General features: G+C 37.7%; 1 protein-coding gene across 1 annotated transcript in view; it reads right to left on the bottom strand.

Moving 5' to 3' along the window:
- Window positions 1-16,002, bottom strand: part of FAM83B (family with sequence similarity 83 member B) — a 50,184-nt gene that overhangs the window by 8,407 nt on the left and 25,775 nt on the right. Inside the window, exon 3 of the mRNA XM_038133321.1 lies at window positions 5,525-5,689. Within this exon, the coding sequence (XP_037989249.1) occupies window positions 5,525-5,689 (165 nt within the window). The remainder of the gene's footprint in view (window positions 1-5,524; window positions 5,690-16,002) is intronic.

The following is a 16,002-nucleotide window of genomic DNA, read 5'->3' as shown; positions in this document are numbered from 1 at the left end:
CTAAAGACATGCCAGTTGAACACATTAAATGTTACTTAGATAATGTCTGATCAGTATTGGACAGGATATAATTTGGGAATCAATGCTGGAGGCACAACCAAGTCTAATGGCTTGCAAATTACCATACTACACCAAAAAAAAAGCTTTGCCTTAGGTATCCATAAGTTCAAATATAACTTTAAGTAGGCATATGTAAAAAAGGAATAAAATTATTTACATTAAATTCCTGGGAGGTTCTAAAAAAAAACTGTAGTCACTGTAGTCACTCTTTTGTTTTTGTTTACCTTCTCTTTAGTATTTTTCCCCTTGTAGCTTTTCCATCCCTTTTCCCTGATTCTGAACTCTTTTCCTCCCTTGGTAGGTCATCCACTACCAGATGGGAATGTGAAAAGTGCCTGAGATCATGCTTACCTTTCTCCCATAAGACTTCCTTTTCCTTTTCCTGCACAGTTCATCCAGCATGCTTCACCAGCTTCAAACCCTCTAATTAAGGTGCCAGAAATGCACACTTTTATTAATCACCCAAAATCCCAAATCACCCAAACCATATTCGGAATATGGAAACAATGCATTTCGCTTGGGATTAGAAGCAGTAAACATACACATACTGAATTACAAGCCCCATCTGGTATGAAATGCTGGGCTTCACCCTCCTGCCTGGTTTCATCCTCAGGCTATAGGACTCTCCTAACAGCAGTGTGCTCATCACAGCATCATTGTGGGGAAAGCAACTACTCATTTATGAATGGATCTTCTCTCTTGTCCAAGAGCTTACAGGACACTCAGGAACACTTAAAACATCCAGTGGCTGCAGTTTTAGGATAGCCATCAGTGCTATCCAGTTAAATGATACCCAATGATGAACAAGAAACAAGCTCTAACCTCTTTTATGTATATTTTCTGTACATTTTCTTTACATTTTCATTCCAGAGAGTGGAATATAACCATGATTTAAATTTTTGAAGTATTATTCACCACTACACATTTATTTTCCTTGGTAAAATCTCTCAAATATGATAACTACATACAGTGAGTATACTGGTCTCAAAAATTTCATTTCAGCACTTTTCATTTGTAGGCACTGCTTTTATCAGTGTTCCATTACTCGCCCCACACTTGCTGTCAAGAATATGCACAAAGAAGAAAACAGATGTCTACCAAACATTTAGCCTAACAGTTTTAAAGGAAAAATAGTCAAATTTTTCATATTGCTCCTCATTACTATAATTATTTACTGTCCTGTGCCTCTCTTCTCTAGTAAGACAAAACAGGTCATAGAATGATAGAATACCAGATTGGAAGGGACCTCAAGGATCATCTGATCCAACCATTCTTTGCCAAAGTACAGTCTGGTCAGGATGGCCCAGCACCTGCCCACTTGAGTCTTAAAACTCTCCAGTGTTGAGGAATCCACCACTACCGCGGGGGGAAATTATTTCAATTATTTTCACAGTGATTGTTCTCACTGCAACAACATTTCTTCTTGGAATCTCCAGGAGTAACTTGTTCCCAAGACCCTTCATCATTTCCATGTGACTCCTTGTAACAAATAAGTCTCCATCCTCTTTGTAGCCTCTCTTTCCATGCTAGAACACAGTGATACAGTCTCCCTTTCTCTTCTCAAAGCTGAAAAAACAGCCTTTCCTCATAATGGCAACTCATTACAATTCTCTCAGCCTTTCCTCATATGGCAACTTCCCAGCCCTTGGATCATCTTTGCAGCCCTTCTCTGGACCTTCTCCAGCCTGTCCACATCTTTTTTAAGTAGTGGGGATGAAAACTGAACGCACTATTCCAAGAGCTGAGTAGAGTGGGACAATGGCTTGCTCATCTCTGCTGGTGATGCCCTTGCTGATGCAGCCCAGCACGCTGTTGGCTTTCCTTGCAGGAGCAGCACACTGCTCCCTCACACTGAGCTTGTCATGGGCAGAACCCCGGCTGGTTATATCCCAGCCTGTGCTGCATTCCTGGATTATGCTTTCCCAGGTGCAAGACTTTACCCTCGTGCTTTCTGAACTTCATAAGGGCCTTGCCAGCCCACTCAGAGCTAATCCAGGTCCTCCTGCAGGGTGGCTCTCCCTTCCAAAGTGCCCACTTATTCACTCCGCCTGGTATCACCAGCAACCTTTGTCAGGGTACGCTTGATCCTCTCATACAGATGACTTATGAGGATATTAAACAGCATTGGGCCCAGAACTGATCCCTGGATGATTCCACTTTTGACAGATTGTCAGCTGAAAAAGTAGCTATTGACCACATATGTGCTGTACAAATGCCAAGTAGTTTTCAAGTTTGCTTCTATTCTGACTTCGAATATGACTCAATGACCACTCAAGACTTGACTGGCGTCTGGTCCTTATCACAGAAATTCACCCACAGATTCAACATCATGCTGTGATGGCTACTCAGTAACCAAATTTGACTTAGATGCGGAAGTACTGGAAAATTTTTGATGATTTTGGTAACACTGGTGAGAAAAAACAGTCTGCAAGCAGGTCTCAAGAGCAGCTCCTACTGTGTATTTAAACATGCATATCTGGGAGTAGATTTCACAGAAGGAAAGTAATATCAATTAGTGGTTTAATTTTCCCTATCCTGTAATTAATTAAAAATATTAAGAGGATTATAAGGTAATAAACAGGTCCTGCCAAACAGCTTTCAATATCCTCCTGTAGCAAAATTATTTTTTATTATTAGCAGAAAAGTAAAAAAGATGTTTCTCCAGAGCACAGAACCTCCACCGTCTCACCTCATATCAAGTAAAATACCTGTCAGTAGCAGAAAAAAAAGTGAAAAGAATTACTTAGTTTCTGAAAAATCACCTGGAAAAAAAGAAGTTTGAATCTGTAACAGCTCTTCATCTCTCTATGCAAAGGAATTGCTGAGCAAGCAAGTCAGACCAGTGACAAAGTTAATCAAAGAAGCTTAAGTAGATAAAAAAAAAAAAAACCAAAAAAAAAGAACCCAATTAATTACTGAGGACAAATGTAGCACAGCCAGAAAATGAATGAAACTGGAAAAGAGAAATGGGAAAGTACAGGAAAGGAATTATTTGAGCTTCACTGATGGATGTGATGTCAAGATGAATATTAAGTAAGAAACAACCTACATGAAAAGATACTGCAGGAAAGACTAAAAATAATTCTAGTAACCCCTGATTTCCTAGTTTCCTGTATGGAATTCACAAAATAACAACAGAATATATGGTCCATCCATTTTTTCAGCTGTATGTTTCAAAACATGCCCTGAATTCGGAGTCAGACTACAGATGACAAAAACTGTCTCCACAGACATTTAATTAAGATTTGTGAACAAAATCCTCTTTCTTTTCCATACAGAAGACTACTTAGTTGTAAATGTGAATTAAAAAATACAGTTTTGTTCATCACTGCATCACGGTTTTTTTACTGATTGAAAGGGAGAGAAAAAGAGACAGAGGTGTTGAGTCTGAAACACTTTGCAGAAAACTCATCACAAGTGTAAGGACTAAGAAGCATCATCCATACTCCAACAAGACTGAACCAAATCATGCCAGACAAGAACAAGACCAATGCTGCTGGTGCTAGATCTTCAGGAAAAGGAATAGACCCATACAGCTCTGATCTCTTCTTGCATTCACTGAATAGAAGGGCAAGACCAGAAGCCAAGAGTACAAAAAGTTTAAGATGTTTATCTTTTTTCTGAACCTTGAGTGATGTGAAAAAGGGAAAGGGAGAAAATATCTTCAAAATACTGGCTGTTCTGTCATAGTCACCTGCATTTCCCTTTTATCCTCTAAAAAGGCATAGGAGTTAATATGCAGGAGTAGTAAAGTGCTGTTCTCAGAGCAACAGTGACTGGGAGTAGCCCATGGATGAGAAGAGCATTAATTTGAACAGCTTTATTTCAAGCTAAACTGGAAACTCAGCACACAACAGGATTATTGCTTAGCTCTTTGGCTTATATTTTTTATTTTCTGATTAAACTCAAAATATTCTAAGTTAAACTTGCAGAATAAAGATGTATTTTATTTCTCCCACCAAAACCCAGAAATGTATAAAACACAATGTCACTGAAGAGGCTACATACAAACCTCTCCAATCCACACTAATCCATATAAAATCCACTCTAATCTATGTGTATTAAATTTTCAACCGTAGTATAAATACCTAAAAGTCTATAAAACTGCCTTAAAAAGAAAAGCTTGAATCCAAAGAAGGTAAGCTTTTGAAACAACTGTTCATGGAATTACTTTGAAATTCCATATGGCATTTTTGAGACATCATTTGAAAGACACAGTCCTAATTTTTTTTTATTTTGGAAGGGAAAAAACTCATTCCATATATAGACATAAACCATTTTTGGCAACCTCTATGGCATAATTAACCCAAGTAATCAGCAAATGATGGAATCTCAAGTTCCAGAGTATGGAAGCACTACCAAATACTGACTTCATGAAGGCAATCACTACCAGTGTTTATAAAACACCACAGTTTTGGTGGTTTTTCCTCAGAACTTTCCACAACTCTGTGTATTAGGCAACAAGAGAGCAAGAAACAAGCATGGAAAGTAGAATGGGAATACTTCTGAAGACATAAGTCAACACTTCAGAATAAAAATGGGTATAAAATAGAGTTTGCTCCAAACATATACCAAAAAGTCCTCTTTATCCTCACAAATACACCACATCTCCATGTGATTCCTGGACTGGGTTCTTAGAACAGGTATGCTGCTAAAAAGAGCTTTTATAAGACCTCTGACTGGCATGAATGTAGCTTAACTAGTTACAGAGGCAAGGAATTTCAAATGGAACTATGAGCTAAGGCAGTGCTCAGAACTTTGCAAGCAGACTCTGACAACATCCTTGCAACTTCTTTAGTACTGTCAACAGCAGAGTAAACTACTAGAAGTATTTATGAAGCACTTAGTTCAGTGCAGCTCATGGTTTATATTCTAACCCCTGGTAAACATTTAGGTAGTGCAGGACATCTCATGAAAATGTAAATGTCATCTTGTTATCTCTCTTACAGGATAAAATTACATATTTAATGTGTAAAAGGAATAGGACAAAGCACAGACATGAAAATATGGATTTTCAGGAAAACTACTAAAATAGAATCTTGGGCCTCCTAAAGTATTTTATTGCAGAACCTTAAAGAAGAAATCATAAAATGAAGTACACAACCTAAATTTATCTAAGTCTTCTGACTTTATTTGCCGGCAACTATAGGAGAAAGGATTAAAAAAAGCTTAGTTTTTCAAATATGTAGTATTCCTAAATACACAGTAATGGAAAATTATTTTATAAAATATATATGGATGCTGTGACATTCTATGAAATACTCTTGTTTTGACACTTGAAAAAGATGCTTTAAAAAATATATATCTGTAGAGAAAGTTCTGCTAAGAGCTTACCTATTTATACCTGGTTGTTAATTTGAAGAATCAGTATTCAATAAACACTCTTCCAATAATAATCACTTTTCAGTGGGCTGTGGAGGAGTAAGTAGTGAATGTTCATGCAAAGGAAGACAGTATGCCTTACCCTGAGCCTCTGAACTTGAAAGCCTTGTTTCTCTGTCATCTTCAGAAAGTGACTGAAGTTCGATTCATCAAGGAGGATATACACTGCAATCCCTCTAGCAGATGCTTCCACGATTTCTCTAAAAATATCCACATCTGTAAACATATCCATAACAATGGCAATGACCTGAATCAAACAGGAAAGACACAAATTATTGTATTGTATTAACTCATATATAGAATTCCTTACTGAAACCTGTGCTGAGCAGCTAATACACTAATTTTTTTTTTACACATTAAAATGTTCTATTTTTTATGTTGTTCCACTTAACCTGAAAACTTTCAAGACCACTGGATCTTCTTTTTGAGAAATCAAGTGACCACCTGTGTGACGTCTGTCAAAAGTACCAAAGTCCAGCAAAATGAGTTGTGGGTTGTCTTGGTTTTGTCTGGAATCAAGCTGATTTTGTTCCTAATAGATCGTACTGTGCTGTGGTTGGGATTTAGCACAAGAATAATGTTAATAACAAACTCTGTGTGCGTGGTTGTTGCTAAGTAGTGTTTACCCCAAGTGAAGGACTTTTCAGTGTTCCATGCTCTGCCAGTGAGCAGGTGCATAATAAACCAGGAGGAAGCACAATCGGGACAGCTGACCCAAACTGACCAAAGGGATATTCCACACTGCAGAACGTCATGGTCAGTGTGTAAACTTGGGAGGGGCCAATCACTGCTCAGGGACTGTCTGGGCATTGGTCAGTGAGTGGTGAGCAACTGTAACGAGCATCACTTGTTTTACTGGGTTTTACCCCTCTCTCCCCCTTCCATCCTTTTACTTATAATTATTGTTATAAATACCAATAGTATCCTTTTATTATTATTATATTTTACTTTCTATGTAAAAATGTACTGTACTATAGCACAATTATTGTACTATATTGCACTATTATTATTATTATCTCATACATCTTATCTAATGTTATTATCCAATGAGATGTCTTAGGAGCAAATTCAAACCAAAAAATACCTTTCACAGGTATCAGAGCAGGTTTTACTATTTCTATTAATCTTTAAACTACCTGTACATGGACTTCAAAGGAGCAATTGTTAAGTTGCAAGTACTCATCTTATTCTAGAACTGAAATATTTACCTCACACAGGTAAATGCTGTAGCACACAACCAGGTAAAAGTTATGTCTCCAGTTAGTTGTACAAATTACCTTTTTTGAATCCCATCTGCTTAAAACTAGAAGTTTCATTTATGCCAAACACATAATTAGATCACTAGAAATATAAATGAGAGCTGACTTACATAAAGTAAAAGTAAAATAACAATGGAAACAATTAGAAACGGTAAACACAACTCCTGAATATGAGAAAAGGAACGAACTTGGCCTCTTCATTACATGTCACCTGGCAATAAACAGTCTTCACAAATCCACCAGTCAGAGAGGAACTGAATAGCATCAAGGAATTCCATTCTTTTGAAAATCTTAGGTAACATGCCAATGCACTACCTCATTTCTTTTATTGACTTTTTGAAAGTACAGAATATGTTTCTTTATCTAAGGACTGAAAACATGAATGTTTATCTTGACTCCAAGGATCTAATCACTTTCAGACTGCACCTTCTGCTTGGTCTTGCTTCTGAGATACACAGTGTTAACTGAACAAAGCAACCCTATTTGTCCATCTGTCTTGTTTCACTTGTGTCTGAGAAGAAAACTGCCAAGACAGATCAAGTATGGTAGGTAAAGACCAAAAAATAATCTGTTTTCAAATAGCCTGTTTCATTACCTGTTTCCCCTTTCCTCTGAACTCCCTAATTTCTTCCTAGACTTTCCTTTTCTTCAGATCTTCAAGAAATGGGTGCTCATTGCATTCTAGGATCAATTTAAATGTAAGAAAAAAATCCTGCATGGATTCATTAATGTGCACTGATAAGAGTACATGAAATAGTCAAAACCCACAGCACAGCCCACAGAAATAATTTTAACACTTTCCTATGGCAGATATCTAGGATATTCACAGGTTTGCACACACACAAGAATGTGTAATAAAAACTAAAACCCAGCACTGACTAGAATGGCCCTATCTATCTTTATGAAGAGGAAGGTATAGAAATAAATACATAAGCACGTAGGCCAGTAAGTTGGCGACATAAGAAGGCTGCATGTGCACTACTGTGCAGATATTTCACTTGGGAATGAACAGGGGACTCTCTTTGTCTTCACTAGGAGAATTATTCTCAAACCATTCATCTTATTAAATCTGGAGTAACTCTGCAAAGCATCAAGTAGTCTTGCAAGAAAATGTAGGTTTCACTTCCAGAGCTGGAATAGGGATTATCTTTTGAAACCCAAAGCTTGTGCTGTCTGAAAAATCCTTACCAGAATTTGAGTACATAGATGCAAAGCCACAGTCATGATCTGACAACCAAATGGGCATCCATTTGTGCATTTCCTACAAACCAGAGGTGGCTCTTGTTGAATGTCCTCATTAGGCTGCCCATTTACACTTAGCAACACTCAACTGATCTATTAAACACAAACAGAATTAGGCTTGGCTGCTGGAGAAGAGCGCCAAATTTGAACAATGCATATGATACATACAATATGTAAAAAGTCATTAATAGTGATAAGGTAATTTCTGCATACTGATTTCCATAAACCAAAACAGATGTTTGACCATAAACTATAGATTTGGATTCAGAAAGAGTGGATTCCATAAAGGTCATGGAACAGTCTGGCCTTTAAATGTATGAAACTTCCTTTTTTTTTTTTTCCTCCTTTTAATAGGGGTGTGTGTACATTTCCCCAGTTTGCCTACTTTGCAGCAGAAGGGAGTATTGCACATGGGGAAAGACAAAGAAAATATGATATTCAGTGTTCCAAGTTTTGATTAATTAGGGAGACCAAGATTAGGAAATTACTTCAGTGAGCTATTCTATAATGTGTACCTACCTTTAATTAAAGCTGCAACAACAGCTGCAGGATTACTTACTTGCTGCACCACTTTGGAAGAAAAGATTTCACTGCTGTGTTTTTACTTTTGTTTTTGCAATTGCAGAGCTAATGTTCACCTAGCTAATTCAGAGCTAATGTTCGCTGGTACTTACAAGAACACAACACTGGATTCCAGCAAGGAAGAAAAACTGACATAATTCAAACTGCAGAAATACATCACAAAATTGCCTATTCCATACATTCTGTTTCTTTCAGGCATAACAATACTATCCTGAGTCAAGAAAACTTCCTCAAGGCAGAAAGCTCTAGTGTCATACAGGACATTTCCTTACAAACTGTTGGTTTTTTTTTTCCCAAAGCATATTTGCTTTCCACAATGCACCACTCATGCTTTTGAAGCAAATACAATGGCCTTCCAACCACTCCAGGAAAACTGGATGGGTACCGCAGTTTTTTGATGAAAGCACCAGAATTCTGGGATAACTTTCTGCACCTTGTCAAACTGATTATCTACCTGATCAAAAATGACTCTCATTTGGGAACAGCTAAGCAAGCACGTTACACCTCCAGGAAGGAGAAAATAGTTGGTAGAGCAGACACTTGCTGTGCATAATACCACACAGCACTGAAATTATGCACAGCAATAGGGAACTACCACCACCTGGGTGGGTATTGGATAGAAGAAAACATTTCAATGATCAACTAAAAGTGAAGACAATGCAGAAAACAGTTTTTAGGCTAGTTTTCTTCTCCCCAAATTATCTTTGATTGTCACTGCTAGTATTTTTGTCTTATCTACCCACTTTTTTTAAGTGATGATTTTTTAAGCTTAAAATTTGGTTTCAATGACATCCTTACAGAACAAGAAAATCTGCTGAAATCAATAAGCACAAAATGACTCCTAAGGAATCTGACAAAATGCTCAACTTAACTGAAGGCAGCAGTAGAGCCATATGCTATTATCCTTACTGTCTTGACACTAAGACTCTGCTTTGAAACAGAAAAGTAAACTACACACCCTACTTTAGCATTTAAAAACATGTAAATACAGAGGAAAGTATAATTTTGCTGAATAGGACTATTTTATGCAAATATTCTAAACTATATTTTTCAGTAAGCTGATTTATTTAATCTGCATGTTAGTGAGGAAAGTACCATTTTAAAGCTCAGTATCTCTAAACTATCATCACTCTGTAAGAATACAGAGTATTCTTTTCGTTCTTTCAAAGTTCTTAATCTCCAATTTCGGTAAATGACTAACTCCTACAAAAAGTACCGGTGACAAGGTTCATGAAAGACACATATGCATTTGTTTGTTGGTTAAAACAAAAAGCTATAGCTGAAATATCCTGCACATCCTTGATAAACAGGTGATTATGTACACGGTAACATGGCAACAGAGTGGATAACATGAGAGAGTAAATGGAGGCCAATTCAGTTTTGTGGCACCTATTATACTACAGGGTAAGTTATTGCTAGCTTGGGCCCATCCATGTGCATTGTATTTGCTTAGCTGGTTCTCAGCTACAGAAACTAACTCTATTCAGAGGCTTATCTAGAAAGAAGTTGCCAATCCCAACAGTTACACTTATCATTAAACATCTCCTGAGTGCGTCCAGGGGAGGGCCACCAAGAGGGCACTTGCCCTGTGCAGACTACATGAAGGAGCTGTTCAGCCTGGAGCAAAGACGGCTTCAGGGAATCTTACTTCCCTTTCAGGGAATTTTACAGTTTCTCGTACTCTACAGGGAAGTTCTTGAGGGACAAAGTCAGGTTCTTTGCAGTGGTGGCACGACAAAAGACAATGGTCAAACCAAAACAAGAACAGTTCTGCCTGGATACAGGGAAACCCCCTCATTCCCACAAGGACACCCCAGCAGGTTGCCCAGAGCGGTACAGTTTGCATTCTTGGAGGTTTTCAATACCCTGCTGGATAAAGCCCTAGGCAACCTGTTCAGATATTACCACTAGCCATGCTTTAAGCAGGAGGCTGGGCTGGAGACTTCCAACTGACCAAAGGCTGAAACTCAATGATTCAGAGATCTTCACTCCCATCGCTGTCAAAACGAAAGCAAATTTTGCCGTGTTTGGTAGTAATTATAAACTTTGCTGTAAGGCCTAAAGAAAACAAGAGACTATAAAAAGAGAATGCTGAGAAATAAAAGAGTTTTTCTGCTTTATTTTTTCATTTTAGATAAGAAAAAATAAGTGGATTTTAATCTTCATTGAGTTCTAGGACATCAAAATCAACCTTTTAATAGGTGTGTGCTGAAATTCATATAAAAGTAACAAAAGGCCTTTACTGCTAGCTTTCAGTAAGTCTATTTTGTGAACCCTTGACAGTTTCATTATCTCAGCACCACCACTTCTTTCATAAATATGACTTATGATTCTCTAGGTTATATATTGCAGTGTGTGTCATTTAACAACTCCTTTTCCATAAACTCCTGTAAAAATACAGGAGTCCTCTACTAAAACTGCTTGCTTAGGGCAAGCTTTACTAGAACATCTACCAATATCAATAACCTAGTAAGGAATAATGCTGAAGACCTACCCTACACTGCAAGAGTATTGATTTCTTGTAACCCACATGCAGCTTACTTTGGGCATTACATGACAAAAATCCATACTGCTGTGCAGTGCTTTAAATGTCACCACCCTTTCTCACCCCATGAACAAAGAACCACATCTCTGACAGAATTAATAATTCTATTTTCATTGACCTTTCCTCTGTTACTCCAGTCCTCTTTTTGCAGATCTCTGTTTTGGGGAGAATCCCCTTGAGGCACAGGCCCAGTGCTATCTGAGTCTGGCCTCTCTCAGAGAGCAGGCAATTGCAACAGTGCAGAAGGAGGATACAGCGCTGTGTACCATGCCGACAGAACAGGAGGCAGGCAGCAAATGGACTGGTGAGTTTCTGGCATTAGAAGAGACAAATTTGGTGGTCAATGCAGACATCCTTCCCTCTAGTAAGCTATATAATATGTCCCACAAATTATTGTGGTTCTTTTCTCAATTATATTATGTTGCTTTTTATGGTCGAGGGTTTAGATCCAGTTTACTTTTCCTGCAATTCATATTAACAGATCCCTAATAAATCATCTGTTATCCTTACTTTCTGGCACTGTTGCTCACACCAGAATGCTTCTAAGACAAAAGTTCATTAATTTGGTATTAATTTGCAAAATTGAAGACAGCCCTGAAATGCTTTGCACAACACATCCTTTTATTGCAATGTCTACTTTGAAACCATTTGCCCTAGATGAATTGCTGAGGTCTCACAATACAGTAACAAATGAGAGGTCTTGCAATAAAGTGCCAAAGTGTAATATAATGAGGGGAGCCTTGTTCTGTAAATAGTGTCTAATACAATAACATAAATAGTAACCAACCATCTGAGTATTATCCATTTTCCTGCAATTTCTGTGGCATTATAATGGAACAAACACTGAGATGATTTATACCTATGCAACATTCATGAAATTAATATCACTACTTGTTGCATTGTCACTACTTGTACTATCATCCTAATTGACCCCCTGAGATCTTATTTAATGTATTTAATTTGGCTCTACAGACACAGAGCGATATACAATAACTATGCAGAGTACTTGGAAATGTTCTCCCATTACTGCATTCTTTAAAAGCAATTTAATTAACTACAGGGTGAAGTCTGGCACTTCATTATTACAGGCAGCTACACCACCTCAGGATCAGCTCTCCTAACCCTCACTTACCCTCTTTTCCTCCTCCTGCTCCAAAATAGTTCTACCATTAATTCTGAGGATAGAAAAACACAGGCTCTCAGAACCAAGTACACCTTCTGTTCTGATCACCAAGCCTCATTTTATCAGGCCATGTATCATCTAAAAAATCTAAGAATTTTAAAGTAAAAACTAAGTTTATATGGAATAAAAATTAACTTCCAACATGTACATTAGCAATCTTCAATAATCTTAACAGTTTCTCTCTGCAACAGGACATCAGGAAAGTTCAACACCACCAAAAATCATATAAATAAATTCACTATCCAGAAAACATAAACTAAACTTCTATCTCCTGCAATAAAACATGAAAAATCAATGCAAACTATTAGAAAATTATGAAGGTGGGTAACCACATAAGGCAACTATACAAATAGTTTTCACAGAATTCATAGAATGACAAGTTTGGAAGAGACCTTAAAGATCGAGTCCAACCCATGCCTGAACACCTCAACTAAACCAGGGCACCGAGTGCCACATCCGGACTTTTCTTAAACACATCCAGGGATGGTGACTCCACCAATTCCCCGGGGGGACAATTCCAGTACTTTATCACTCTTTCCATGAAAAACTTTTTCCTAATATTCAACCTCTATTCCCTTGGCACTTCTCAAGACTGTGTCCTCTGGTTCTGTCAGCTGCTGCCTGGAGAAAGAGACCAACCCCCACTGACTACAGCCACCTTTCAGGAAGTTGTAGAGAATGGTAAGGTCACCTCTGAGTCTCCTCTTCTCCAGGCTAAACAACCCCAGCTCCCTTTTTAACTCTGTTTACCTGTGTAGTCCACATGGTAAAGCCTTATTTGTTCTGTCCAAGGAACACACAAAAGATGTACAGTAGGGGAACTTTCTAGCTACCAGTAACAGGGGAAAGTGTTCTGATTCTGTCAGCAAAGAATAATACGACAGTAAAAACAGAAGCTCTGAGAAAGGATGCAATTTTACTTTGAAAAACACTGGGAAGATCAAATTTTTACAATGAAGAATCTTCTTAAAACTACACAAGAATTCTTCCTTTTGCTCAATTTGGGAATTTTTCTGTAGCTTAATATGTCTCAAAAAAGCAAATCAGAAGACCAGCATTAGCTCTTTGACAGGTGAAACTAAAACCAAAACGAAAGTAAAGTTCTCTGAAATGGAATTGATCTGTTTTCTCTGAAAAGTGAATGTATAGAAGCCTTCTGCATTACCTTTCAGAAAGCTATTGCAGCCCAAGCTAGCAAGTCATATATACACCACCTTAAAATGACACCTTCTCTGTCACCTCTTGAAATTCACACAACTGGGAATTTTATCTTGCAAAACCGATGGGAGTGAGCTACATTAATTTTATAAATGTGATCTTTATCTACGAGTTTGGTAGTGGTTATTCTGGCTGAAGGATTAATAAGAACTCATCGTGAGCTGACCAAATTACAGGAGACACCACCTTACTCTAGCCAGCAGCAGAAGCAGTAATTCCTCTGAAGCTTTACTTCCACACATGCAGAACTGAGTGTCAGCAAGTCATGGCAATGAGAAGATGAAAGGGGATATTCCAGGGATTCTTCATGGGGACTTTCCAAAGAGCATTTATAAACCTAATCCTTGGAATGAAGGATCTGCAAAGAAACAGCTGCTGCTCAGTGCTGGCACACCATAGACAAGAAAATATTCACCTAAATCTGCAAAAGTCTGTGACGCATGATTACAACAACAAGCGTTCACAATGCTCAATTTTAACACTTTCCTTCCTGCTTGCAGTGCTCCCATCAACAACAAAAATGCTTTTGGTATTTAGCAAGCAAGTTGTGTTCTGTCACTGAGAACAGAAACAGGCAGAGGTCCTACAGAAAAGGACATAAGGCAGCACAGAAAATCCTTGGCAAGATGGAGGGAATGCATTAGGGACCTTCCTCTGCCCTTTCTTCTCTTGCCATTGGTATCGCTGCTGTATTCCCAGTGCCATGTGGGCTGCAGCTGGTTGGGTAGCAAGATTCTAATATTTGTATTCAGCTCCTCAGAATGTTTATATTCAGTTGTTATGTTGAGAAGGTGCCAAGCTTTTTCTGAGGAAAGCAATCAGAAAGGAAATGCCAGGATTTCTGACGGCCTATGAGTCTGCTATATCACAATGGAAATTCATGACAAAATTCAAAGGTACTTCTCTAGCCTCTGGCTTTCTCTATGATGAATTTCAAAGACTTGCTGCCTCACAAATACTTTTTTATTTAAAAGAGTATTAACAGCTTCAATATGTGGGTTCTCATGGGATCCCTTAATATTTAGTGAGTGTTTAGGCTACTTGAATTAATATTATAATGTTATACTTTTTATTTTAAATTTCTTTGTAAGTAGAAGCACTTAATTATTCATGTGTGTGTATTTAGTGACTGCACAAAAACAAACAATGCACAACAGTGCGATAAGTCTTAATTATTTTATTTAAAAGTCTCAGTAGTATGAGTTACTACTGCAAGGTTAAAAACTCTTTCAATACCTGAAATTATTATCTCACACCTGAGAACAAGGGAAAGGGATACCTCAAATGCAGGGGGGGATAAGGGGAAGGCAAAGGGACAAAAACATTTTTTTAAATGCACTAAAATTGTCCTTTCAAATTACTCCTGCTTAAAAATGCTCCTCATGCCACAGTAAACTAGATTGGACATTAATACTTCTAAGGGCTCTTCCTGTGATTTCTTTCAAGCAATATTAAAATAATTGCCTATCAAAGAGTCAAAGTAAATGTATGAGATTTCAGCTAATGTAGATAACAATTCTAGAGAATATTTTGGAGGTTTGCCACCTTTAATGGTACATTTTGGTGGGGTTTCTTAGATTGGGAATGGAGTGATGTTCTGATACTCAGTCTGCCTTCCCACTGATTCACCTGGGTTTCCTCAAGAGTCCTGTATACATTTTCAATACTAAACCCCTCATCCTGAGAGTTTATATATTGAAAAATGATCAACAATGTATAAAACCCCACAATATAAATGAACATTTACAAGCTGTAAACTTTAATCTATAACAAACGCATTTCTTAAAGTACAGAACTTTGTTGGCATTTGTTAATTAGTCACTTGGAAACAATGAAAGATTCTCTTCATCAAAGGCAGATTTATAGGAAGAAGAGATGATTCAGACCAACTTTTCCAGACCAGGAAGGATAATTTTGCTTTTAAGTTTGCTTGTGCAAGAGCTGTGTACTGTTTATCATCTTTAAGACCTTCATAGTAAACTGCCCGAAATCCTGTGCTCTTGCTTACAAGAATAAATAGGTACAGCAGAAACAACTTGCACAGAAGATAATCCAAAAAGAAAGGCAGGTATGTAACACAGGGGTGGGAACTGCTGACTGACTCCACAGTAGATGCTGTAAAAGAATGGAGTTAGATGAAAGTAAGTGTCTCAAAAGCAGGAAAACACTTATTTTGTTTTTGTGTATCCAAGTCAGCAGACAAACCTGATGTGTTTCAGAGTGGCTTATGACTTAAAAAGATAGACTTTGGAATACCTGTATGTTAGGCACAGTCCACATGGACGGCCTATCAACTTAGTAGGTCGAAAAATAAAAGCATACAATTGAGGAAGACTTGTGAGCCATGTACTGCTAAGTCTACGAGTCTTACACCAGGGTGACCCTGCATCAAGCAAACACAAATTCATGCAAAGACCTAATCATTTCTAACATGGAAGGCATTGCATCCAAGAGAAAAATTTATTTTGTAGGCAGTGCCCAATTTAAAACAACAAAAACAAATCCAAAAAACTCACAAAACAAAACAAAAC

This window comes from Motacilla alba, chromosome 3 (assembly GCF_015832195.1).
Source record: "Motacilla alba alba isolate MOTALB_02 chromosome 3, Motacilla_alba_V1.0_pri, whole genome shotgun sequence".
Taxonomy (NCBI): domain Eukaryota; kingdom Metazoa; phylum Chordata; class Aves; order Passeriformes; family Motacillidae; genus Motacilla; species Motacilla alba.
The sequence above is the reverse complement of the archived record's forward strand: the minus strand, read 5'-3'. Positions and strand labels throughout refer to the sequence as shown.